The sequence below is a fragment of the Vespa mandarinia genome, chromosome 2 (genome assembly GCF_050613455.1).
Source record: "Vespa mandarinia isolate Hongniang chromosome 2, ASM5061345v1, whole genome shotgun sequence".
NCBI classification, from domain to species: domain Eukaryota; kingdom Metazoa; phylum Arthropoda; class Insecta; order Hymenoptera; family Vespidae; genus Vespa; species Vespa mandarinia.
In genome coordinates this window covers 11,892,501-11,920,006 of record NC_140811.1, presented here as the reverse complement: position 1 = coordinate 11,920,006, position 27,506 = coordinate 11,892,501, and the positions used below count along the sequence as shown (strand labels likewise).

Below are 27,506 nucleotides of genomic sequence, written 5' to 3'. Positions count from 1 at the left end.
TCGATTTTAAAAAGAATCGAAGCTTTCACAAATAATAAATAATAGAATCTTGAAAAGCAGAATTCTATAATTTTTTCTAAGTTTTAAGTAATGCATTTCGTACAATGACCCAAAGATGTGCGTAACATGTATAACAAAAATTTGCAACAAATATATTGCAAATCTCATTAATCACGACAAAAATGTTTTCAAAGAAACTAAACGTTATAATACTATTTTACACGTAGAAACGTGCCTATACGAGAATTTTGTATATTCTTATAAGTTCAGTTATTTATTGTTTTATTATTATAATTGAATCATGTTTAAAGAGTATCGTTATCGATTTTGATGATAGCAAAAGAACAATGATTTTGAATAGCATATAATTTATGATACGATAATTTATAAAGTGTTTTTGAGCTTACTTGAGGCTATTTGATATTATTGCTTTTACTTTCTGAAAATACGCATAGAAAGTTTGAATTTCCTTTAGATACGATTGTAAATATTTAGAAATATTATTTTTATAGTCCGAAATATTTATAGAGGTTACAAATCCAATTAATCAAAGTTCAAATCTAGTTTTGCGAGGTACTCCATTCGTTTACTACTATTTGTATACACATTAATTATATAGCGTTAATTAAAAAAAATTAATTATGAAAATTGTTTATAATAAATTATTAAAAATATACATATCTACTTGTATAAACATCGATTATATAGCATTAATTGAAAAAAGAAAGAAAAATGATTTACGAAAATTTGTTATATCAAATTGTTTATAACAAATCGTTAATAATTATTTTTAAAAACATGACGAAAAGATAGAAAAAAATTTATCCTTTAAAATGGTCTTTATTTTAAATCTCTAAAATTTCCAATTTTGGGGATAATCTCATATAAATTAAAGATGTTTATATTGACCCACTGACCTATAATATAATTCCACATGGGCTCATTGACACAATGACCTATATAAATTCTTGGAATTTACGTGAGCTTATCAGTTGGTCAACGTAAGCAGTTTTTCTCTATTATCATATTACGCATAGATATATTAAAGGGACGTACGAATTATAAATGGCGATCTCTCGAAATGATATCTAAAAATCGTAGAGACTTCGAAAAAAAAACCTTTTTATAAAAAGAAGCGAACACATTTTTTTTATTAATTTAAAACCAAGATCATTTAAACTTATCGTATTTGAAACATATGAAAATATCAGGCAAAAGAGTAATATATATATATATATATATATATATATAATATATATCGAAATATATTATATTAAAAGAGAAAATTTTATTATTAATCAATTAAAGAAGATATCAATATTCTTTACTATCTTTCGTAATATCGATTTTGTAATAAATGAAGTTACCAACCGAACGGAAGATAGAAATCGAATAACGGTCGTTAATAAACAGTAAAAAGGGCCTCGCGGGCTTCTCATCAGGTTGCGTCGATGTTGTTAGCATCGTCATACTCGTCGTCGTCGTTGCCGTCGTCACCATCGCTGTCGTTCGATTCCGCGGAGAGAATCCAATCGCGTAACAAGATATCGAGATGCGAGAGTTTGCTTAACGAGAGGAGATAATATTTCACAGAACGAGACTGCGGTGACAATTCGATGAGCTCGATATCGTCATTACGTTACCGTTCTCTCTCTATGATTTCTCGAATGTATCATCCTCGTCATCATTGTCATTGTCATAGTCTATGATTTCTCGTTGTCGGAGGTTTTAGACTCCGTGCGAAAGCAGGCCTTGATTACGCTTTGGCTCGGAAATTCCCATGAGAGTGATAGCGCGAGCGAGTAGACGAACGAATAAGCGAGCCAGGAAGAGTGTGTATGTATGTGTGTGAGAGAGAGAGAGAGAGAGAGAGAGAGAAATGAGAATCGAATTGCGGTCGTAATTTTGTGGAGGAGTGGCCGAGCGAATGATCGCGAGTACCAATAATTATCCTAATTGCAGGCAATACGCGTGTCTGGTGTAAACAATGATCCTCAATTGGACATTCGTTGAACGTCCTACATGAAACCCGTGGAAGATATCCTCTTTCTTTTTGTATTTATGACATCTTTGAGTTACTTTTGTTACAAACTAGAAAAAATATTGTTATTAAAAATCTATCGATCGTGACATCGGTTTATTAATAAAATTCACATGTGCTATCTATGAGTATTTCTTTTTTTCTTTCTTTTTCTTTTTTTTTCAAATGATATAAACAAGCAGAGATTAAAGATTAATTATTCAGTTTTTTTAAAGAATCATGAATCAATTCAAATAATTTGTTGATTTCTACGAATCTTGTTAGACGAAACGAACTAATCGTGAAATCTAATCGGTACTTCGTTCAGATTTTGAGAATCCTATTCTGTCTATCCCTGTCTATCGCTTTACGTCATGTATTTTCTGCAATCTCTCTCTCTCTCTCTCTCTTTCTTTTTCTCTCCCTCTTTATAACAACCATCGATCTCATCTGGGTCATGTCAGAGCCGTTGTGATTCTGGCATTCGACGGAAGAGAGAAAAAGGGAGTGAGTGAGTGAGTGAATGAGAAAGAGAGAGAGAGAGAGAGAGAGAGAGAGAGAGAGAAAGACAACATCGTTGGATTGACAATGAGTACTCTACGATTTCGCCTGATATTCTCTTGTTTTTATCCCTTTTGTCCTCCTGTCCTTTCCGTCGCTCGATTTTACGGTGAACCAGCATGAGAAAAAGAAATATAGAGAGGTAAAAATACAAAGAAAAAGAAAAGAAAAATCATAGTATTATATTTTTAATATATTCGATCGTTATAGAAAAACTCTCTACATTTTTGTCTTCTCATTCATAAGGTTACATGCGCAATATCAATCAATTGTTGATGATAATGTTAACGAAAGATCGAAAAAACAGACGAACCAAATTAATGATACGAATTTGTTGATATCTATAAATATCTTAGGAACTGTCGAATAGAATAAATGTCAAGGAAATAGTTATAATAATGGAGTTACTTTCAAAAAAGAAAAAAGAAAAAAAGAAGGAAAAGAAAAAAATATTGAATGGATCTCTTATTACAAAAGTCGAAATCGAAATTAATATGAATTAGAACGTTTATTAGAATTCCTGTTTTATCTAGAACAGTTAAACATTTTGTTCGGTTCTCTTTCCAATTCTCTTTTATATAATAATTTAAAATAGTTATTTTCGAAATCGTTTCAGTTTTTGAACTTGCTTTGATTCTTAGGTTTTCTTAAAAGAAATCGTGCATAATAGACTTTCGACATTAAAAATGGTTAAGACAAAAATAAAAATCCATCCCATGTCCGTAAACAATCAAGTCTACTTCGTAAAGCTTCGTCAAAATTATAATGTTTGATCTTAGGGAGGACTTTAAGTAGAAGGTAGTCACGTCGGACTCTTTGAAGGCTGTATACACTAATGTCTGAACTTTAAAGAAATTGCTTCTAGTGTATTTGATTCAATATATTTCATTGGTCACAACGCGACTAAGCGAATTGCCTGCAGATCGCTCGAGTTTTCGTGGTTGCCGACAATTCGTTCATATTATATATTCTTTCGAATACAATAAACATCAGCAACTGGTCGGGAGAGAGAGAGAGAGAGAGAGAGAGAGAGAGAGAGAGAGAGAGAGAGAGAGAGAGAGGGAGAGAGAGAGAAAAGAATATTTATTCAATTAAAAAATTACAACGAATAATTAGCATATTCTTGTATTACGACGAAACATACGAAGTTAAAAGTTCAGAAATATCGTCCTTGTTTTGTCTTCTCATTTAAAATGATAAAACTGTATTTTACAAAAGAACGAAAAAAGAAAAAGGAAGAATAAAAATAGCAAATAGATCTTTTGCAAAAGAATTCTACTTTGTATAGGTCCAAGGGACGTAAATAATAATTAGTTCTCGGTGTTGACGAAACGTTATAGAGCATTAGTGGAAGGATACAATATAATGGAAAAGAAGTACGAGTGGTATCATATGAGAGAAGTTACGCTTTTACCAGCGTGTATTTCGTTTCAAGTTTTTTCTCCTCTTCCGAGCATATTTTTTTTCTCCCCTTTCATTCTTTCCTTCTCACTCTCTCTCTCTCTCTCTCTCTCTCTCTCTCTCTCTTTCTCTCACATACACACACACAATACTCCGACCTTTTCAACACGGAGGGAACCAATTTCATTAATTACTTCGGCCGCGAGAAAATGCATTTGGCGTTGGTATTCGAGGGATGTTGATGGTGGCTCTACTACTATTACAGAAAAAAAGGAAAAAAAGAAAAAACAAAAAAAGAAAAAGAAACAAAGAAGAGGTAGGAAAAAAATGGTCGGAATGAAAAGAAAAAAAGAATAAAAGAAATAAAGAAGAAGGGTAACCACGCTTAAAGGAAACGAGTTACGCGTCGTGTCCGATAAACATTTCCATTTCACGGGCCTAGCTGACGAGCTTGCGTTTCGTTTCGTTCCGTTCCGTTTCCTCCTCTTTTTTTTGAATATTTTAACACGCTTCTACAAATGTGCGAGTCCTTTTGACTTGTTCGTTTGACTCTTTTTTTTAAATGTCAGAGAGAGAGAGAGAGAGAGAGAGAGAGAGAGAGAATGTGTGTTTGTGTACGTAAAATGACTAAGCTTTGTACTTAGCAAAACTGACATACATGACGGTTTGCCTTTGTTTCAATTATTTATGCATTTCAAAGTTTCAATTTTCTGTTTGTTTTTTTTTTTTAAATTGCTTTATGTGGTCATAGTTAATGAAGGAGATTGGGAGCGGGAAAAGAAAAACAACATTATTTCGTAAATTGCAGAATCTCGTTTAGCACTCGTCTTTCTCTCACGCAAATTACGAATAATAATAATAATAATAATAATAATAATAATAATAATAATAATAATAATAATAATAATAATAATGATAATAATAATAATAATAATAATAATAATAATAATAATAATAATAATAATAATAATAATAATAATAATAATAATAATAATAATAATAATAATAATAATAATAATAATAATAATAATAATAATAATAATAATAATAATAATAATAATAATAATAATACTAACAACAGAAACAACAAGAATAATAATGGCCATGATAATAGTAACAACGACAATGACAACAACAATCACAACAACAACAATAATAATAATAAAAATAATAGTAATGATGATGATGTTGATGATAAATACAAAATCTAAGATAAGTTTTCCTTAAATTCGGACACATACGGATGTATTTGAAAAATTATTATCGTAATAATAAAAATATCCTAAATATATAGTTTATAGATTCTTCAATAAAATCAATAGCATTCTCCTTTAAACTTGTTGGAATAAAATTCGTTCGGAAGAATGTTTTAAATAATAATAATAATAATAATAATAATAATAATAATAATAATAATAATAATAATAATAATAATAATAATAATAATAATAACAATAATAATAATCTGTAATAATGAATTACAGATTGGACGATTTGATTAAGACAACGAGTTGATTATAAACGGAGAAAGGGACGAATACATTTTCGTCACAATCGATACAGAATTGCACGATCTTCTTGAAAACGTGCATTTTAACTAATATTCCTAACAGACCATTAGCGTTCTTAAGATAATACTTGTGATCGTTCGATATCGTTTCGTTTGTGATCGTATACACGTATCTACATACATATGCACGTATATATACATACATATATATATATATATATATATAAGTATGTATGTATGTATGTACATGCATTCGTATGTATGCGTGTATGTATATACATAACAATTCCTGAAACCATCGAGGTCCAAATGGGCCGTACAGAATCGTACTCATGCTTTATAATACATGCATCGTGTCCACCAAAAGTATTATAATTCATGTCGCGTACGATTATTTGCATGGCACCTCGGAGAAGAGGGAGCATTGTCTCGCACGATGATTCCCATTGATCAAACGTCCAGAACAAACGAGAATCCAGTCGTTAGCGCTAATTAGCATGCCGATTATCGACGGTTCAGCTGCGTACGAAACGAACACAGCCAACCAATCGTTTCTCGAATTATGCTAATGTCCGAGAACAGCGAATTTCGAAATTTATTATTCTCGTTCGTATTCTGTTACGATTTAATTATTAGCTTTATTTTTTTTCCGAGCTATGTCGTTACTCTTATTCCATAGAAAAAAATCTCTTTTATCGACTTTTTCGATAATTAATTATGAGATATGAATATTTCTCGATTACTATGTAAATGAAGTAAATAAAGTTTTACTTGTGTGATCAGAAAAGAGAAAAACATTGTTTTTCGTATTTATTGTTATATCGAAAAAAAGAATCTATACATTTATAAACATACTAATCGATTTTTATAATTTTTATTATAAGGTAAGTGTTTTATGATTGATTTTAAGAAAAATGATTATACTTTTTATAACACCCATATTCATTTCATATTTTCACTTTTCTTTCTTCCTCTAACGTTAACAATTCACAAAGTATTTTATATTCCCACTTAAGGTATACCCTCCACTTGGCAAAACGCATACGTGAATTTTAATTAGAATCCATTATCAATGATTATACATTAGCATAAGAGTTTCGTGACTCGTTGGTTATCACGACACGTCTTTGATTAAAGTTATTATATTTTTATGCTTGATTTATGCTCGACTCTTGTTGACGAAGTAGGCCGATGATATAGAATAATTACAAGAACTCACTTTCTTAGATATCTGCACCTTTTTTACAATGCAAATAACATAATAATTAAATCGATAATGATTGTAATATTTTCTTTAAAAATTCATATTTCAAATTTTAAACGAAGAAAATTTCCAAATAAATAAACAATAATCTCTATAATTTATTTTCCTTTTTTTCTTTGATTAATCCGATGTTCAAGGATGTACAATGAGCTAGCTATTCTTAAAGAAACGAATGATTAAATTCCGAGAAAGAAGCGTGCAAAAATGTTTAATCCTAGATAAAAGAAGTTTAGAATGTTAACGGCGTTTGATATAACTATTATCGACGTCACTGATGCAGTCAGGTGTTCGGTTTAAGCCAGGAAAGATATCGTGAGAATTCAGAGTAATGGAAGTCATACGTCTCTACAATTTATTGGAATATCAATGTGCCTCCAAGACCACTCTCGTCGTCTCTACCACCCTCGCTACTAACACCGTTGTCGGAAACATGAACGTAACACCCAGCGTCGAGGGAGAATACGTATTTCAATGTAGACTTGATGCTGTACGATATGAGAAGATTTTATCATTCTAAGAAATGAACAGAAATGAGGGTGTGAGAGGAGTACTGTTGTACAGAAACAAGTGGATAGTTTATGGGATGAGTTTGTTCGGATGTTTGTTAATATTCCAATAAGACATCTTCATATAATTTACTTTGTCCCGTCGTGCTACTTGAAAAATAAGAAATCCATACGCGTAGATTACGCGTGAGCATATTGATGATTTACAAACTTTAATAAAGATTGTTTAAATCAGATCATTTTCTTTTGTGATCGATAAAAAATACATTGAAATGGACGGTCAACTATGAAATACATAGAAACTGAGAGCTTAACGTTGGAACGATTTTACCGATAGAGGATTTTTTGTTGGATGGTTTGTCGAAGGTACCCGATCTCTTCAATGGCTTTTACATTGGAAGAAAAACGAAGGCCATTTTTCCAACGAATCATGGGATTTCAAATATTTTTCATTCTTTTTAGAAAACTCGAGTGATCTGATCGATGGGTTGAGAGAGAGAAAGAGAGAGAGAGAGAGAAGGGAGGGATGGAAAAGGAAAAAAAAGGATAAAAAAGAAAGAAACAGAGAGACAGAGAGAGAGGATAGAGAAGAAAAAATATGGATAAAAAAGAGAGAAAGAAACAAAGAGAGAGAGAGAGAGAGAGAGAGAGAGAGAGAAAGCATCGTTGGTAAAGTGACTTTTTCTGACCTTGTCTCTGATCTCCTGTCGCATCTTTTCTCGTTCTTCTTCCATTTTGCGGTGTTTCTCTTTCCTCCTCTCCTCGGCTTCCCTGATGGCTTCTTGCCTTTCCCTTTCGGCTTCCTCCTCCTTTTCCTTGTCATCTTCGTCTCCTCCTTCGCCACCGACCGCTCCTAAACAAAAAAAATTTTCATTAATATTGTAAAATGATTTGTTAAATCATATGTTAAGAATATTCGTTCCATTTTTATTATTTTAAAAATGTGCAATTATTCAGATTCATTCTTTTAACGTGTATTTAAAAATTCATATTTTAATAATGATTACTAATTAACGATCGACGAATTGAATTCCCTCATGTCAAGAACGATCGTTTACGCATATTCAAACGTAAATAGCAAATAATGGTCCTTATATTTTATTCATCGTTCGTACGTTGTATTACTTCCTACGCCTTTGGTAAACCACAAGTATCTTACAATTAGTTACAGTTAATAGACGAACACCGATACGGCGGTATCCTTAGGGAATCGAGTCGATAAATGGTCTTGCTTACCATCAACACACCATTCTCCTTGAACACTGTCTTTCAAATTAACTAGCTATCCTTTATTATCTCTCTCTCTCTCTCTCTCATTCCCTTTCTATTAACCTCATATATACTTCCTAGGGTCCATTGAAGTAATTAAAATATTCGTTTGGATTATTCGAATCGGTTTGTTAAATTTGTACATATCTGCGACGAGTAATTACAAAACTAGCAACTAAGAAGAAATTGAATTGTTTACACTTTAGTGTGTAAATACCGACTAATGGTTTTGAGTTAATTTAGCGTGTAAATGTGGCTAGATAAATAACAATAGGTATATATACACATACGCGTATGGATACATATATATTGAGTGTAATAACAATGTAAACATAATACTGTCGGTAATCAATACATTTTGATTTGTTATTAAAGGTATTTCCGGTTTATTTTAAAGCGATCGTTTAATTTTGTGTTTCGTTCTTTACTTTTTCTTTCCTGTATGAAACTCTTTATTAATGATTTAAATTTAAGAATTATTCGTTTGTCGAGACGATACTCGTCGTATATTCAATACTTCTATTAAATCTTCGATGTATGATTTTTTTTGTAGACATTTTGAAAAAAGATATATATATATATATATATATATAATAATAGTAGCTATTAAATAAATATTAAAATGGGAATAAAGAAAAGATCATATTATGTATAATTCTTATTTTACGAGATATAATGAAAAAAATATTAATATATTGTAATTATGTGATCATATAAAAAATTAAAAAAGAAAAATAAAAGAATGTTCACAAAACGTAAGATGATATTAAAGATGATATTTCATTGCTGTAAGAGAACGAACGTAATCGAATGCATTTATATCTTTCATGTATTAAAGCGGTTTCGTTTTATAGAAATTGACAAGAACAGAGAACGTTCTCTCGTGATAATATCGAGAGAATCGTGAACGAGGAAGACTGGAAAAGAGATCGAAGAGTAAGAAGGGAAAAGCAAAGGGCTCTCTTCTTCGTCGTCTGGCGGAGAAGGATGTGCCAGAAGCCCGAAGGCTCGAGGAAATTAATACTACTTCTGTCTCGGCAATGTCTACTCTCTCTCTCTCTCTCTCTCTCTTTCTCTCTGTCTTCCTCTGCCTTTTTCTTTCTGCGGTCTCGTCGTTCCTTCTATTTGAACTCGTTCTTTCTATTTTACAGCACACAGTACTTTGATGTCCAAACCTAGGCACAACTATTTTCACTCGACTCGCTTTTTGGCTCTCTTACTCCTATTTCCCTTCCTTCTTTCTCTCTCCCTATTTCTCTCTCTAACTCTTTCCTTCTCTTATCATCGTCGACTACTCTCGACGAGTTGTCTTAGCTTTAAGCGATATCTCTCACAGGACTTGCATTTCGATTCGACGGACCTTTAACCTCAAGCGATGTAACATGTTTCATCCCTTTTCAAATATGATCTTTATCGTTTTTTTTATACATAAGTTAAAAATTCTGTATTATGACGTGTAACGATAAAAATTATAAAAATTCGAAATAAGCGAAGGATTTTATCATATTACTTTTGATTATGCGTCGAAGTGTAATAAAAAAAGTTCTACGTTGTTTACAAATCTGTTAAAGAATTAGAAAAGATAATGTTATTTTATAATTAATACGATCGTGAAAATAAAGTATAATAACGATAGTCGAAGGGAATTTATTTCGATTGAATGAGATTCTTTTGTTCTTATCAACTTTCAGTAGTAATTCTAGATATTAATCGTACACAGAGGATCGACCAATAAGGAGACGTATCATACTTCTTTGAGTACACATTCAATTATGTGTATATAAGTTTTTTGTTCTGTATTTTACATTGTGACGTTTTAGGATAAGAACATAATAAAAATCCTTAAGGATTTGGTTATGTGATGAAGTGTAATAAAACGATTTACATTGTTTACAAATGTAAAAGGATGAAAAGATAATGTTATTATTTTATAAGCAATACTATCGCAAAAGTATAGTATAATAACGATAATCAAGAGGAATCTATTTTAATGGAATGAGATTATTTCGTTTTTATCAACTTTCTGTAGTAATTCTAGATATTAATTGTACACAGAGGATCGGCAAAAAAGGACACATATCATCCTCTTTCGAATACACATTCAACCGTTGTGTATACATGTTTTTCCTTTGTATTTTGCATTGTGACGTGCTACGATAAGAACATAATAAAAATCCTTAAGCGAAGGATTTATCATATTACATTTGATTATATGTTGAAGTGTAATAAAAAGATTTACGTTGTTTATCAACCGTTGTGTCTATATTAGTTTTTCTTTTTTTTTTTCCGCATTTTGCATTGTGACACGCAACGATAAGAACATAATAAAAATCCGTAAGCGAAGACTTACGTTGAAGTGTAATAAACAGATCCACGTTGTTTACAAATCCATAAAAAGATTGAAAAAGAATACTGTTGTTTTTATGATCATTTCGATCACGAAAAGTAAGTATAATAATGATAATCAAAGAAATCTATCTCAATAAAATGAGATTTTATTTATTTTCAAGTAGAAATCCAAAATATTAGTCAGCCATAGACGAACGACGAAAAAGAACGTCGCAGTGCGACGGAAATGCGGCCGGTGATACGGAAAGGAGGACAAATCGCATTTTCAAGGTACATACTTGCTTGCACATTTCTCTTCGTCTATTTTATTCCTTTTATTCTTTTCGAGAGAGAGAGAGAGAAAGAGAACACGCGGTCGAGTTTTTCAGCAAAGTTCCTCGATCGAGATCGTAATGCGGCCCATCTGGTAGCGGTTGGCCTGTCACGGTTCCATGCTGTCGCACATTCGAAAGGACGATAATGGCGGTGGTCCAAGAGCAATTGTCCTTTCTCTGTAAACGACGCGGCGAGACACAACGTGGCTCGTTCGCACGGATATTACCGAAAATCTACGTTAAGACCGTTTCTCGATTTTACGAATTCAAACGTAAAATCATTCGTTTAACTTTCTTTCGTCGTTTACGATATGTTTTATTCTATTTCTATTTTTCGTTTATTCGATATTTAATATGATATTTAATTCCATTTGTCAAACTAATTGTGTAGAAATTAATATACTCATGTAATATCATATATATAAGCTTTTGTATATTGAAAATACAAGAGAATTTATTGTCATCGTTTTCAAATCAGATTTTATTCTTATTGGGAAATCTTTATAATATTATAAAAGAAATTTTGAAAGTATTTTATGTAAAAGTCTGTAAAATTAAAAGCCAGCCGTCGTTTAAACATTTAAACGTTTTTATATATGTACGTCGAAATGTATTTTTCTAATTGACAAGACTTTTCATTCTATCATAATTAAATTGATCTTTTTTTTCGTATAAAAATGTACTTCACAAAATTACAGAATTATGTGTGTCTATGTGTTATTTTCTATATATATATACATATAAATTTTGTAATTTTTTTTTCGACAGAATAGATTGAAAACACGTCGAAAGAACATCGGGATTTATATATATCCGTATGTGTGTTATGAAATATAACAAGAAGAAAATACTAGTGTGGATCATGTTCTTTCCATATTACGAATTTTTTTTCAAAAAGATGTACTTTTTCCGTACCCCTTGTAAATGGGAAAGAATAGAGGGAAATCTCCATGCTTGTGATTTTGTGGGATAAAAAAAGATAAAAAAAGGTAAAAAAAGATAAATATATTATTGGTATGTATGTAATGTATTATGTTTATTATATCTACTTTTGAGATAGAATAAAATTCTATATAGAATAAAAAGGAAGAATAGCAGGTTGATACAAAATAAAAATATATACACATATGTAATTTTAAATAAAGCGTTAATAAAACGTATCCATCGGACTTACGTGAAAGTGATAAAGATTCACTCTTTCACCGTCTTTGTACAATTAATAAGAAATAATTTATATCTATGACCAAACTAAAATGAGTCTCGATTCATTTCCAGTATGTATAACGTACCTTTTTCTACGATTAATTACGTAACGCTAATTGGAATAATCCAGGAAGCAGCTGGTCAATGGTAAGAGCTTGAAAAGTCAATCCCAAAGGAAAGAGAAAGAGAGAGAGAGAGAGTGAAATAAATGAGCGACATAGAAAAGGATACAAATCGTGGTATTTTCTCGTCGAGGATCGAGGCTTGTGAGCCGATGAGGAAGAATTACTTACGATTTTCATCTATCTTCGACTCTTTTCCACATCCCATTCTTTATCTATCTCTTTCCCTCTTTCGTTTTGTCTTCTGCTACCTCTTAGAGATCGTACGGAATCGTTCTCGTTTGCACGAGGTATTAAGAAACGCTTTGTGGTCTTTCCCATGTGGAGTTAATGGAGAGACTTACAAACCGATCGATCGATCGATCGATCGATCCCTTTACCTTTCGAAATTTTGGTCTTTCCTTTTTTATTTAATTCATTCTTTTTCTTTTGGTTTTCTCTCTCTTTTTTTTATTCTATCTCTTTGCATTACCTCCCAGATATAATCTTTCCACTCGTTTACGTACAAATCGTAAATACATAAGTGAATACACGATTGTATTTGCTTCCTTTTCTGTTCTATTGAAGCTCTTTTTAAAGTCACAATAAAGCAAATTGCACGGTCAAACAAATCAAATCTATTTTACTGTACATATGATAAAGCCTGTCTTATTATTGCGATCACGTCGTATCCATGAAACACGATGTTTTGCACACCAATTCTTTCATTTGTTTAATTTCTTGGTTTCGTGGATCATCGTTATAAGAGAGATTTAGATAGATAGATAGATAGATAGAGAGAGAGAGAGAGAGAGAGAGAGAGAGAGAGAGAGAACATTCTCGATTTTAGCATAAAGAAATCGTAACGTAAAAACAGCGTTTCATTGATATCGTATGTTTAAAGAAGAGAAAAAAGTGGATAGGTATTTGTGCTCTCTGCGTCTATGTGAAAGAAAAAGAAAACGAATATTCCGCAATGCGGAATGTTCGAGCGGACGGGCATCTGTTCTTGAGTATTACGGAAAATGTCGAGCAGTTTTTAAATTACACAGAGATATACATACTTACTTACATATATATATACATACATACATACATATATATATATATATGTATATATTCACACACTCACATATATATATATATATATATATACAGACATCGTTCCCGAATACTCTGATGGAATTTTCTAATTAAATTATGAGACAAAATTATCAAATAAGGAATTTAATTGCTGTCACAGCAAAATCCGATAGCTCGTTTTCTTTTAACACATCGAGAATCCTCTTCTCGTCGATTAATATTTGCAGAGGCACGAAAGAAAATATCTCGAAGAATCCGACCTTCGTCAGTTTCTATGAATCGATATCGAAGAATTCTATTGGAATGTTTACTCGCGTAAAACGAAAAAATAGAAAGGAAGAGAGAAAGAGAGAAAGAGAGAGAGAGAGAGAGAGAGAGAGAGAGAGAGAGAAATAGTCTACGTTTTCTTTCGTTTTTTTTTCCTTTTTTTTTCTTTTTTTTCTTTTTGCGCGCGAAACTCTTCGTAAAATTTGTCGCGCGGACTATGTATGTACGAGAATTTGAATTCCTTGCGTTCCACTTTTATTTGACAGTATGAAATTCCATCTGAGGTTGTGTCCGAGGTTTCCGTGCTTTTTCGTTGGACCTTCGTATCTAACTTTTATTTCATCCAAACTTGTCTGGATCTTTACTTTAGACGTTTTCAAGTACGTACGAAGTTCTTTTTTTTCTCAAAGAAGAGGAGAAAAAAGTTGTAAGGAAGAGTTGTCAAATTCGTATGGGTGCAATTTTAATTAGACAATTCACAGGTACTTTTATCGTGTTGTAAAATTTCATTTCATTAATTATGAATTTAAATTTAATTTCTATTTAATTGAAAAATTTGTGCCGAATATAAAATATAAAGTAGAATATTTTTTAACCGAGTATCACCTTTGACAATTTATTTACGATAAAAATGAAAATTAAAAAAGAGAAACGATCACAATCGATATAAATTATTGTCTTTTTCTATGTTCTTGATTTATATTCTTTCTTGGACGTTTGTTTTAAAAATACAAATCAGATTTAAGAAATGTTTGATCTAACATTTTCTTCAACTTAACTCAACCGACATAAGTGGTATATTTTTTTTGTCCGTACACTTTCGATGTTCAAAAGACGATAATATAACATCTCTTTTTCTTGACTGTCGTTTGAAAAAGAGAAAGAAAGAAAAAGAGAAAGAGAAAAAGAGAGATAAAGAGATAGATAGATAGATAGATAAGTAGATAGATAGAGAGAGGGAGAGAGAAAGAGAGAAAGAGAGGGAGAGAGAGAGTGGGAAAACGATATAAACGTTGATCCCAAAGAGAAATCTGAAAGGAGCCGTTTGTTAGAACGCATGTCGCCATGTGTGCGTTCGACGTGGCGGAAGTATTGATAACTTGTTCCGTGAAAAAGCTATATTTCATCCCTCTTTCAAAACCAGAATCAACTACTTTTACTTTCTTTCGCATTAGTTCTTCTTTCTGGTTTTCGAATGTTTTCTTCTCGAATTTCTGGAATTGTCGATATCGTTAAAAAGAAAAAATTCTCGATTTAATACGTTAATCAATATTAAGTAAAAGAAAAACAAAAACGTATGACGTGCGTACTATGTTATTAAAAAAAAAACTTTTAATAAGTTAATTCAATTAATTTTAAAGAAATATACGACAAACGTAATAATATAAATTAGCAATGTGCGATATTAAATTTGATGTTAAATTTGTTATTTATGTATAAATTGTATATACAGACAAAGAGATATACGTACAAAATATAACCATAAGGAGTGAAAAGAGATGAGAAAGAGAGAGAATGAGTTAGTTCTTCGTTGTTACTATTTCACGAAACTCGAGTTACAAAGAGAGAGGGAAAGCAACTGAGGAAGTGAGCTCGGTAGACTCCGCGAAGTAGGCAAGTTTCGTAGGAGAAGCGTTAGCCGAGAACCAATTACTTTGATAAATACATAGAGAATGGATGCTAATGAGAGAGGCGAATAGTCTCGTCACACGGAATTAAACCCGTTCGTGTTGAACATCTCATCGATGCCTTCTTATTTCATAAATCTCGTCGTAAATGATTTGAGCAAGAGAGAAATATATACTATCGAGATCAAACTTCGAACGTTTTCACAAAACAAATATAAACAAAGTAATAAGTTCTAAATGTATTGAACGATTGATATAAAAAAGAATAAAAATCTTTTTTGTATAAATACGTATTTTCTGTTATCCATTAAATAATGAACAATTGGAAATATTAAGTCATATTATTTCTATCGAAATTCACCATTTAAAAATTCATCAAATTTTCCTAGAGATACGTGAGAGTTTTCGATCAATCAAAGAAAGAATTTGTTATTTCGTAATCCGACTAACGTCAGGTAAATACTTAATTGCAATATATTACGTTCATTTCAAAGTCACCTTTCTCTCTTTTTCTCGATCTTCTTCTTATTTTCTATCGACGTATTTCTCGTCGGTCGGAAAATTCACTTGTAAGCGCGTAATTCGCTCGTTTCGTTCGGTCCAAGCGGTTTTCTAGGTATCGGTTAATTCGAACGAGCGGGCTCATGCAGATTGCAGCCCGATGGAAGAGCTTGTGGTACTGATGGAAAGTAAGAGAGAAAGAGAGAGAAAAAGAGAGGGAGAGAGAGAGAGAGAGAGAATCGAACTGCTCGTTTTCTCCTCGTAACGATGTCCGTTTCTCTTCTCTTCTCTTTCTCTCAAATACACATACACATACATTTATACACACATACATACACGCACATGCACATACACACATACACACACATACAGACACTTTCATACACTTTTCATTTCACTACCATGTATTCTATACAGCGTTTGAAATAGACGTAAACTTGTTTCGCTATCGAGCCAATGGCATCTGCGGGTCACTGATTGGACGCCAGATAGTTTCATCCTTTTATCACTTCTATACGTTGGAAAAGGTGCCACGTGCTCTTCTAAAATGCAGTTTAAATGCAAATCTGGTCAGTACGTTCGATAATGACGCTCGTTGGAGAGATCGAAGACGAATCGGATAAATGAAATTCATTCTTTTATCTCTTTCGATTTTCACGATATTGGAATTTTTCAAAGAGAATAAAAGAATTAATTTAACAATATGACCAATTTATGTTTAGGAACGATTACAAAGAGTAAAGTAATTTAAAGATCACATTATACAATATACAAATGATTTAAATCAATTGTTATTATTATGATTATATTTGTAGGTAAAAATTTGATTTTTAAAGAGTTGAATAAATTTCAAATAAATCATATCTAACTTTTAAACCTCGACTTTATTGTAATAAAATCATTTGAAGAGCCGATGAAAGATAGGAAGCTTGGTTGGATTGGTTATATAGTCAAATGGAAGAGAGCGCGAGCGCGCGTCCGCGCGCGAAACGCGTTTACTCGCTGCTCACAGATGTTTCCAACGAGCCGTTTTCGTGTCCAGGAGCGATATTTACTGCGAACGATTGGCTTTGAATTCACTACCTGACAAATAGATTACCATACGGAATTATAGCCGTGTTTGCTAACTGAAATAACGCACACGTACGTAACACGTGGAATAGAGAATGCATGCATATATGTATGTATGTATGTATGTATGTATGTATGTATGTATGTATTTATGTATGTATGTATGTGTGCATGTATGCATGCGAATATGTATATACATTACATAAAGATATGAATACATACGTGAGAACCGTTCTGTCAATGTTTCTGTTATGGTCAGGCTCTACGTAGAGAATTAATACTTTACTCGTTAAATGTATAACTGAATAATAGTAATATTTTCGAATTTCACTTTCAACGAGGAATCAATGATTACTATAAATTGATCTCATTTATATTTTAAAACGAGATCTTTAATCCTTTGCGAACGATCAGTTCATATATATATATATATGAACTGATTATCATTGCATAATATAGAGATATAAGTTCAGCGAAAACAATCGATGCAGCTCCAATAGACAATAATATATGCATTTAGCTTATATTGAATTGATTCATAAATAAGTATCATTATAAGTAAAGCGATTATTGTAATGCGATAGTACTTGTTTATAAATAAATAAGGAGTTTTGTTTTCTTTTTTCTTTTTTTTTTTTTTTGCTATAGACTGATACTCATTCGCGAATAAGCTCCATATTTCGGAATATATATAAATATTTGCGATAGGTTTTATATACCTATATATTATTTGAGATTATTCTAATCGTCAATTTTGATATATATCATTTGTAAATAGTTAATGTGTACATCGTGCGAAATATTTCCAATTAATAGAATTGATGTACGTTAAATTGGAAAAAAAAAGAAAAAAAAAATAAATAAATATACGTGATAATCTGTGAAATACGATCACGCGCGTTTAAAATTTTTTCTCGTGGATAGAAAAATGAAATTTAATCGGCTGTAAAAGCGAAGAAATCAGCTTTCACGTTTTTTTACTTTTTTCTTCCTTTCTTTTTTCCTTCCTTTTTCTCCCTTCTTCGTACGATTGAGGAGGATGTCGTTCGCGACGAGACGCCGGAAGACGAGAAAAATCCTTTTTAATGCTCGCTTACTCGGGTATCAAGCGCGACAGCTCGAATCGTCTTCGTAAAAGGAGCTTTTCGTTATAACCTTTTACGAGAATATGCTACATGTCTTTGTAACTCGTTGGATGAAATATAATGTAACTACGACGTAATTTACGACAGAAACTGCTACATGTTTTATTGGAACGTACCTAATTATTATATAAGGAAGAGAGAAAGAGAAAAGAAAGAGAGAGAGAGAGAGAGAGAGAGAGAGAGAGATTTGTTTAAATCGTAACATAATAAATTTATACCAAGGATATAAATAAGTTTAGTTTCTCGATCAACTTGTTTTAGTTCAGTTTCAAAGTTTCGCACTAAGAAAATACCAAGCAAAGTACTGAGACGATATTGTGATGATAAAGAATGCAACCTTTTCTTTAAGATCAGGGAGAAGAAGAAGGAGGTAAGGAAAAAAACAAGAAATAAAAGAGAACCGTAAAGGATATAAGAGGACGTTTTCTTCGTGGTTATGTTCCTACATGTATACGCATATACTTATGTACATTTTTGATACATGGAAAAGGTCGTAATCCCCGTTGCGTTTAAATTTCTTTCTTTCTTTTCTCCTTCCTCTACTTAAGTTGGAACATTTTGAGCACAATTTTTCCACCTTATAAACCGTCAGGGTTGCGTCGACCTTTTCGTTTACATATTCTACTTCGTACATCCATTCCAAAAACTTTGGGACCCATTACTACTACTACCATCGCTATTATTTTTCTATACAACAAAAAAAAAAAAGAAAGAACAAACTAACAGAAATAAAAATAAAAGAATAATTTATGTAAGGATATATTTGTTTTCAAACGTCGTTTAATTCTTAACAAATGTTATAAATTTTATGATGGAATCTCTTTCGAAAATACGACATTTAAATTACAAGCTTGCTATTTTTTACGACAATTGTACAACCGAAAGATCTTATGTCGAGGGAAAAGTGAGATAGGAATGGAAAGGGGTAAAAGGCGGGAGAAAGAAGAAGGAAGTAAGGAAATAACGATGTCTTATCTGATGCACGAACAGTTGCAATTTTGCGCGTTATCATTGTGTCCGTACGTGTACCTCGGGAGTCCTTTGAAAATTTTATCATACAAGTTGATCAAGGTTTCGTGTAGAGGAAAATGCTTGCTTTCATTATCGCCATTCGCATTTATGAGTTTCTTACCGTTACGCAAGCAATAATATGGCTTTGCGTTCTCCGATAATTGAGATGTAGAGCGGCGCAGTCAACTTTTCTAACGGTCCAGCAATTAAATATCGAAGAAAGAGAAATGTGTTGCACTTTCGTAGCTTGCAAGTTTTTCTTTTTTTTTTTCTTTCTTCTTTCTTGTCGCATGACCGACCATTTCTAACGACTACATTTTATACGAACTCATATGAAAGGAAATCCGATGGCTACATTACTGCGATGTTTCATTCGCTTAATAATTGTCACGTATGTTATGAATAAAAATAAAAAAAACAAAAAAAAGAAAAAAAGAAAAACGAAAAAAAGAAAAACGAGAAAAAAAGAAAAAAAGAATGGTCCGATTCACTTGATCCAGTTTCGCGAATTATATACGTATATATTTTCTTTTCGTTTCGTCGCTGTATATCCGTCTAATCGGAATCGTTCATTTGAAATTCCCGCTCTTTCTTTGAACAAGGTGAATCATGATAAGGGTTTTGCTCGGGGAAAAAGAATGAGAATGCTGGTGAATGTTGGAGAAAGAGAAGAAGAGGACAAAAGAAGCCTCTCTCTCTCTCTCTTTCTCTCTTTTTCGATCCTTCACTCGTAGATCAGCCTACTACCGAGGGTAAGAACAAATTGTCTGGACGTTTTTGTGCTCATGAATAAAACATGGCTTCGTTGTCGGACGTTAATGCAAACAGACATCGAACTTGCTAGTTCCTGTGCCACAGAGAAAGATCTTCGTTCTCTTTTCTTCCCCTTTCCGGCCCCTCTATCTCTTGCTTTCTCTCTCTCTCTTTCTGGTTTACTATCTTTTTCTTTCATGCATCAATCTTATTAACTAGAACCAGCCTGGGATATTCTATCCTCCTATTCGATAATAAATTTCCAAGTCTTTCGGCCATCGTCCTGTCAACCTAGACCACTTTCTCTTCCTTCCCACCATTTGCTTTTCAAATCGTGGACTCACCATGTTTTTATTCTTCTCTTCTTTTTCTCTCTTTCTATTTTATCTTGCCCTTTCTTACAGATTTTCTTTCGTTCGATATCACGAACGATTTGATTTGATGAAGGGAGATAAACGACGTCCTTGTCACTTCGACACCTTCGACACCTTCCACATGTTCTCTCTCTCTCTCTCCTCCCCCCCTCTCTCTCTCTCTCTTTCTTTCATACTTCATACAAACCAACGAAAAATAACTTTCTTAGCCATAAGAAAGCTTTATTAAACAAAGAAGAGTTTCGCATGGTGTGTGTACTTTGGTTAACAATTTATCCTGTTCGAGTACATCCTTGTAGTTTGCATCTTGGATTAAAAGTTTGGAACAATTTTTAATGAGATTAGAAATTTATATATCGAGTATTTCAGGAAAACCCAAGGGATCCGGCAGCTTCTAAGTTTTATCGAGAAAGAGCTTTCTGATTGCTCTACTCTATCCTCTTCTACTTTCTACTTTCATGATCCTTCTTTCGTTATCGAAACATTCAAGAAAATTTGTTTCTATCCTTTTCGAAACAATTGCTTTCTTAATCTATTACGGTAAGATTCGAATGTTTTTTTATAATTCTATCTAATCAAATAATATCCTTTATCTATCTTACAGAAGAATCGATTCGATCGTACGTATTATATGTATTCATTTTGGTAGTAAAAAAAATTGATCTTTCAATAAAATGATCTATCGATATTATTTTGATGATATATACGATCAATTAATCAGAAAATTGTACATCAAGTAGGCGTTGTGATTCTTCCGTTTAATTCGCATAGGTTGGTTATCATAAGCCAAATAATCACCAAGTAGTCTTGATTAAGCTACTCTCACGTAATTAACTACGTCGCATCTCTAGTGTTTGCCACTGAATCGATCGTCGTGTAGGACGTCCAATCTGCGATTGGCCGTGCTTGTTACGTTCGGATCGTAATTAGATTATAATCTTAAGTTGATTCGATGGAAGAAAAATGTTCGAACGAGCAGCCTTCTTCCGTTCTTTTTTCTTATTTTTATTATTATCGTTTGTCCATCTTCGCGTACTACAACGATAACAAATCGAATAGGAACGGTCGATAATATAATCATCTTCGTCATTTCTCTTCGTTGTTCTCATTTCTTTTTTTCTCCTTTAACCCTAATCTATAATCCAATTTTATTTTTCGTGTATAAGAAAAAATTTAGATAATATGAGAAAACTTATGGTATTAAATTATTTCAGTATAATCAAACCGTGTTAAGTATAATTTATATTCAGGAAATACTAATTTTCAAATCGAATATAAATTAAAAATTAATTTTGCAGTAAGTAAATAAAATGAAATTACAAAAATACAAATATATGACTATGTATGATTTCAAAGTTATATGGAATTATATAGGCATTATATTAAGAAATCCTCTTTTTGTTTCTTCATCGATTCGCTTTTTTTCACTTTTCACTCATTTTTATATGAATTTAAGCGTGAGCAAGTCAAATCGGACTTTTCATTTTATCCCCTCTCTTCCTTATCACTTTGACATTCTTTCTTTTTTTGTTTTTTTGTTCTTTTTCTTCTTCTTCATCGAAAGTATTACAAGGGAAATGAAGGGTTTGCTAGCAAGATGGTCGTTTGTTCCAGCCTTACGACATATAAATCTTGTTGACGCTCTAGAGCGATTTTTATCGTCCATAAACTTCTGCAAATATTTATTCTTGTCGTCTGGTTTGAACTTCGATCGACGTAACCTTAATATAAGAGTAAATTCGAAGAAATTCTGTATTACTTTTAATAAGTGGAACACAACTCTCAAAAGACAAGATCTATATATTCATTTTCGTATTTACGTTAAAGTTAAATAATATATCCTACGATAATTGCGAATTAAGTTTGTAAAATATTTATTTCGATGCAAAAATTGACGGTAAGAGAAACATAAATTATCACTGCCGAGAATGTAACTTATATAATATTCTAATTTCTAATCTTCATTAGAAACAGATCTAACTCCTTCGAACATTTACAAAAAGTATGACGACGAGAAAGCAGAAGTACTTTCACGCGATCTTCCATATTCTTGATTCAGGAATATAATTCTTCCTCGTACGAAAGCTCGAACTTGCGCTTGGCACGCGAGATTCTTTTCCTCTTTTCTTTTTTAACGTTTCATCTATAACATATCTTCAACTTTAGATACACGCAACAACACAAAATAAATGGCACAGAGACCGATAGCTTTCGTTTCTGTCGAACGATTGAAATATTTCTTCGGAAGGAATCCGTTATTCATCCGTATCCACTCGATTCGAATTGCAAAGCTATATAACTTGTGAGAGGAAAAAAGAAACTTGATAAGATAAACTTTGAATTATGAAGCTCACTCGTGACACGTCTTTTTTTTTTTTTTTTTTTGATCCACGGAATGATTTCATCGAATATGAAACGATAAATTACCTGCAGCGCAATGGATTCAATTGGAATTACGAATGTGTCTTGCTATGTATCATTGATTGATAAACAACAATAAAAAATCGAAAAGAAAGAAACTAAGTAAAAAAAAAAAAATGGAGATAGAAAATCGAAGACGAAGATTATTAAGCCGTATTCAGGAAAGCTCGTAGAATTAGTTCTATTGATCAGTCTCTACTCGGAACGATAACTTCGTTCAAATGGAAACTTCAGGTCATCCCTCTTCTCAATCTAACATCTCCCTCGCCCTTTCACTTGCTACCGACGCCACTTCTCTCTTCTCCTAGTTAAAACGCACTTCAATGTTATAGAATCGCGAGATAATTTCTCCTGCACGCGGCTTGTAAACTTGTTAGTTAGATTTCGCAAAATTTCCTGAGTGTTCCTCAAAGATGTTGCTCGCTGTCTGTCTGTCTGTCTCTCTCTTTCTCTTTCTCTGTTTCTCTTAGTTTCTATTGTTCATTAACAAGTATTATGATTCATTCGAACGTAACAATTCGATTCATTCGGGGTTTACATAATTGAATTTTTTGCATCACATAATTCGAAATCACATAATTTTTATGAAAATTTATTTCTATGGAAAATGTAATTTTTATTTCAAATCAATATAATCTTGAGACAGAGAGAGAGAGAGAGAGAGAGAGAGAGAGAGAGAGAGAGTGAAATTTCTTATAACGAAGAAGAAGATGGTACGTAAAGGCGAAAGAATGTTTGACACGTTCTTCGACCTCGTAGTTGATAAAGCTCGAGTGCACCAACCTATAGCACGAATAGGTTAAGTATCTTGCTGACCAAAGTATAGAACGAGAGAAAAAGAGACCAAGAAGATGTGGAAGAAACCAATATGAGATATATCGAAGCTTCTCTTTAAATTTCGATATCTTCATTTTGTCTAATACAAAATTCTTCCTTAATCTAAGAATTTATTCATTTACTTTTGGTAGTAATTTGCATTGAGATTACGAAACATAAGACTCTCTCTCTCTCTCTCTCTCTCTCTCTCTCTCTCTCTCTCTTTTTTTTCTTTCTTTCTCTCTCTCACTCGCAACAATTTCTAATTAGATTTTGGTTTTGCATCTTTATACGATTTTACATTCTTCGAGTAAAGAGACAGATAGGTAGATAGAGAGAGAGAGAGAGAGAGAGAGAGAGAGAGAGAGAGAGAGAGAGAGAAAGAGAGAAAGGGAGAGAGAGGGAGAGGGAGAGGGACAGAGAGAAAGAGAAAGAGAAAGAGAAAAACAGATTAAAATGAAGAGAGAGTTTCGAAGAATATCTAAGAATGGTATACTCTTCGTTGTATTCTGCATTTAAATTACGATTTCAAGAAACGGTAGCCAAGCCACGAAATGACACGATCCGCAACGATGCACGCGAACCAAGCTCGAAACTCATCTAAAAATTGTTTTTCTTTTTTTCCAAGGAAAAGTCTCGCGTTTGTTTCGTGGGGGAATGAAAATCGATAAGTCGTTTTTAAACATTTAAAAAAAAAGAAAAAAAAAAAAAAAGAAAGAGAAGAAAAAGAAAATTAATTTTACTTCCTTTTCTTCTTCTTTTTTTTCCTTTCTTTTTTCTTTTCTTTTCTTCTTCCTTTTTTTTTTGCTCCCTTTTCTAGTTTTGAAAGGAAGCGTGAGATTGCGGAGAAACATGTGGATGATATTTTTCATCTCACATAGAGATTCATCGTGGTACGAGGCAGATGGCACTTATCGCTGCGTTGCAGGCTTACTTCTGTGTGGGTCGTTAAGAAATACGGGTCACACTGTACAAGCCCTCTCACTCTCGCTCTTCTACTTCTACTTTTCCCTTCCTCTCTAACTCTCGGCTCGGGGAAGGACGGATACTTAAAGCTTTAACCGGATGGAGGGAGAAGTAGGCCAGCTTGTGCACGTAAAGGCTCTATTTTTTGTGACGCATAACCAGAGCCGTCCGACGACGGGCTTGTAGAAGGGAAACCTCAGCAGTTCATCCACGTCTGACACGTGACGGTGCGCCACCGCATGTCGGTCAATCGATCGGATACTTAAATTCGAAATCATCTGGACGCGCTCGTCCGACCGACAAACTTTTCTTTCGATGAGTTTCCTTTCGACGTTTTACGACTCCCGACGATAGGTAGAGCGAAATATTTATATTTCGATCGATTAATCGATCGTACGATTGATCGATACTTGCTCGAAACATCACGAGATATAGCAGTCATTTTAACTTTAATATGTAATATCAGAGTATAATATTTTTCAACTTATAATTTTATTTATAGAATCTCAACATGTAATGAATCTTCATTTTTAATGTAAGGTATTCGACTATATTTGTAACGATAGAAATAGATACTCATTAGTTTATAGAGTATTATTTGTATAGTTATATGAATGAAAAGAATCGAATAAATCATTAATTGGGAATGATGGATTTTATTTAATAAAAATTATTCTCTTCTCATAAGTAAAAAGAAAATTTTTAAATATCATACTGTTCGAATATTTAAGTTATTGACTCTAAGTTTTTTTTTTTTTTTTAATTAATTTATTCCATGCATTTGCATCTTTTTTTTTTTGTTAAATTTTATTTTCGTAAAGAAAAGTTACTTTGAGTATTTGTAATAATGAAAAAAAAAAAAAAAAAAAAAAGAAAAAAATCCTTACAAATTTGAAACATAATCGAATGTTCAAATTCTATTCTTAGTATTCGGACTTTCCTCTTCGTCGTTTTAACTGTCAGAGTACACGGAATGCGGCGATTAGATTTAATTCTCTTAGGTGGAAAATACGCGAAAGCCGGTGATCTCGGGTTAAGAATGATAATTACGTCGACTCTGCTGGGATAATCTTCAGAGTTCCGCGGATAATTTCATCGCGTTCATTCGCGTGAACGTTATCTCGACCCTACGATCTATGAGGCACGAGTTAATAAAGGTTTAACGAACTCGAAACGGAGGAAGATGATCGTAAATCGTGACAAGATGTTCCATTGATTGATGTTAATTAATACGACTTTAATCGTTATTATTTATGATTTATTCGAGTTTTTCTTTTTTTTTTTCTGATTTTGTAAACGTTCATCAAATATACAACAATTATACATACTTATGAATAAGAAAATATTTGCAAATTCAAGCAATAAACAATTTATCGAAACAAAACAACGAGGAGCCATCACTCTAGTTACTCTCTTTTCCTATCTCTTATTTTCACTTTCGAAGCATTATATTTTCAGTCGAATTTGTTATAAATAATCAATCCCAAACGATCATATATATTACACCTCACTAATTCGCTCTCCGTTAGCAATGTAATTAAATTAATTCCGTTCCCCGTTTGCAATACAATAACCACTATCAGCATCGATTGCGTCAGTCTTTTTGAGCGTCGCTCATTAATTAGCTCGAAATGCATCGCGGGCTGGTGCAATAGGCAAAGCGATAACGTTGAACGAAGGTGCTAATTAGCACGAGGATTGCTACCGTTCACTGATTATCATTTTCGATGCTTTTCTACGATCGATAATACTTAAAATTTTTTTGTCTACATTTCGAGAAACAAATAACTCAAAGAAATGTCATTTCTGAAATATTGAAAAGAAAAAAGAAAAGAAAAATTCTCGAGTTTAAAAACTATGTCCCAGTTTATCGTTCATATAAGAACTTTGATATAAAATGCATTTCTTCTTGTAAAAGGGAAAGTGTGTGTGTATGTGTGTGTGTGTGTGAGAGAGAGAAAGATATCGTTTATCCATCATTCACATATTGTGTTTCTTGCGTTGACGTTTACGAGCATTGCTGCGAATCGCACTTTTATTGAATCGGACAGAGTCCCTCGAACTTATTTCGAATGGAGCAACAAACATCGTGAAATTACATAAGACCCTCTAAGTTCGTATAGCCATACAGAGAGAGCAGACAAGTACACATACATATGTATGTACAGACGAGGACGACGTAAAGTCGAAACGGAATTGCACTTTGTCGTTTACTCGGATTCGTATAAACGACCTTCATTTTCTTTATTGACAATGCGATCTATTTATTCCCTTCTTTAAAAAAACACGTGTGGAGATCTATCTGTATGCGTGTGCCATATACTATTACCTATTGAGAATTCTCTCTTTCTATTATTTCCTTTCTTTCTAGTTGAGTATACGAATACATGCATATATGTATACAATACGAACGATGGAAAGATAGACAAACTAGAAGGAAGTCCTAGAGTCCGACGAATAAATAAAGGGAAACATTAAATTGTTGGCTTTCTCGATTTCCGATATTGAACAGTAGGAATTCTAGCGTCGAAATACTTTAGAGTCCTATAGGGGTTAAGTTCCCAGCACCTGCACGATAGTTTCCCTTCCTAACTTACGCGTCCCATGGATACTCTTTAAATCTAGGGATTTTCTAGAAGAAGCGTACATGATCCTCTCTACGATATAACAATCACTGCCACACTGGGAGAACACAAGCGAGAAATCCAACCCGATTTCCAGGCTACCAAGAAAAGATCCAACGAGGAAGATGAGAGAGAGAGAGAGAGAGAGAGAGAGAGAGAGAAAGAAATGAACAAATATAAAAGTTCTTTATTTTATCGGTTGAGCTATCGTGCAAACAAGAAATTCGACCACGAACGGTAATTTTTTGTCGACGAAACTTTTCCAAACTTTCGATTCACAGTTTCTTTATTTTTCTCTTTCTTTTTCTTTATATTTTTTTTGAAGGGGGGGGAGGGGGAAAGGGAGAG

The 27,506-nt window shown here is 32.7% G+C and overlaps 1 protein-coding gene across 4 annotated transcripts in view; it reads right to left on the bottom strand.

The window, feature by feature from the left end:
- The window catches only part of cpx (synaptic transmission protein complexin), a 230,472-nt gene that overhangs the window by 13,460 nt on the left and 189,506 nt on the right, over window positions 1-27,506 (bottom strand). For all 4 annotated transcript variants that reach the window (XM_035871671.2, XM_035871688.2, XM_085655387.1 and 1 more), the window contains one exon: window positions 7,952-8,115. In XM_035871671.2, coding sequence (XP_035727564.1) covers window positions 7,952-8,115 — 164 coding nt within the window. The remainder of the gene's footprint in view (window positions 1-7,951; window positions 8,116-27,506) is intronic.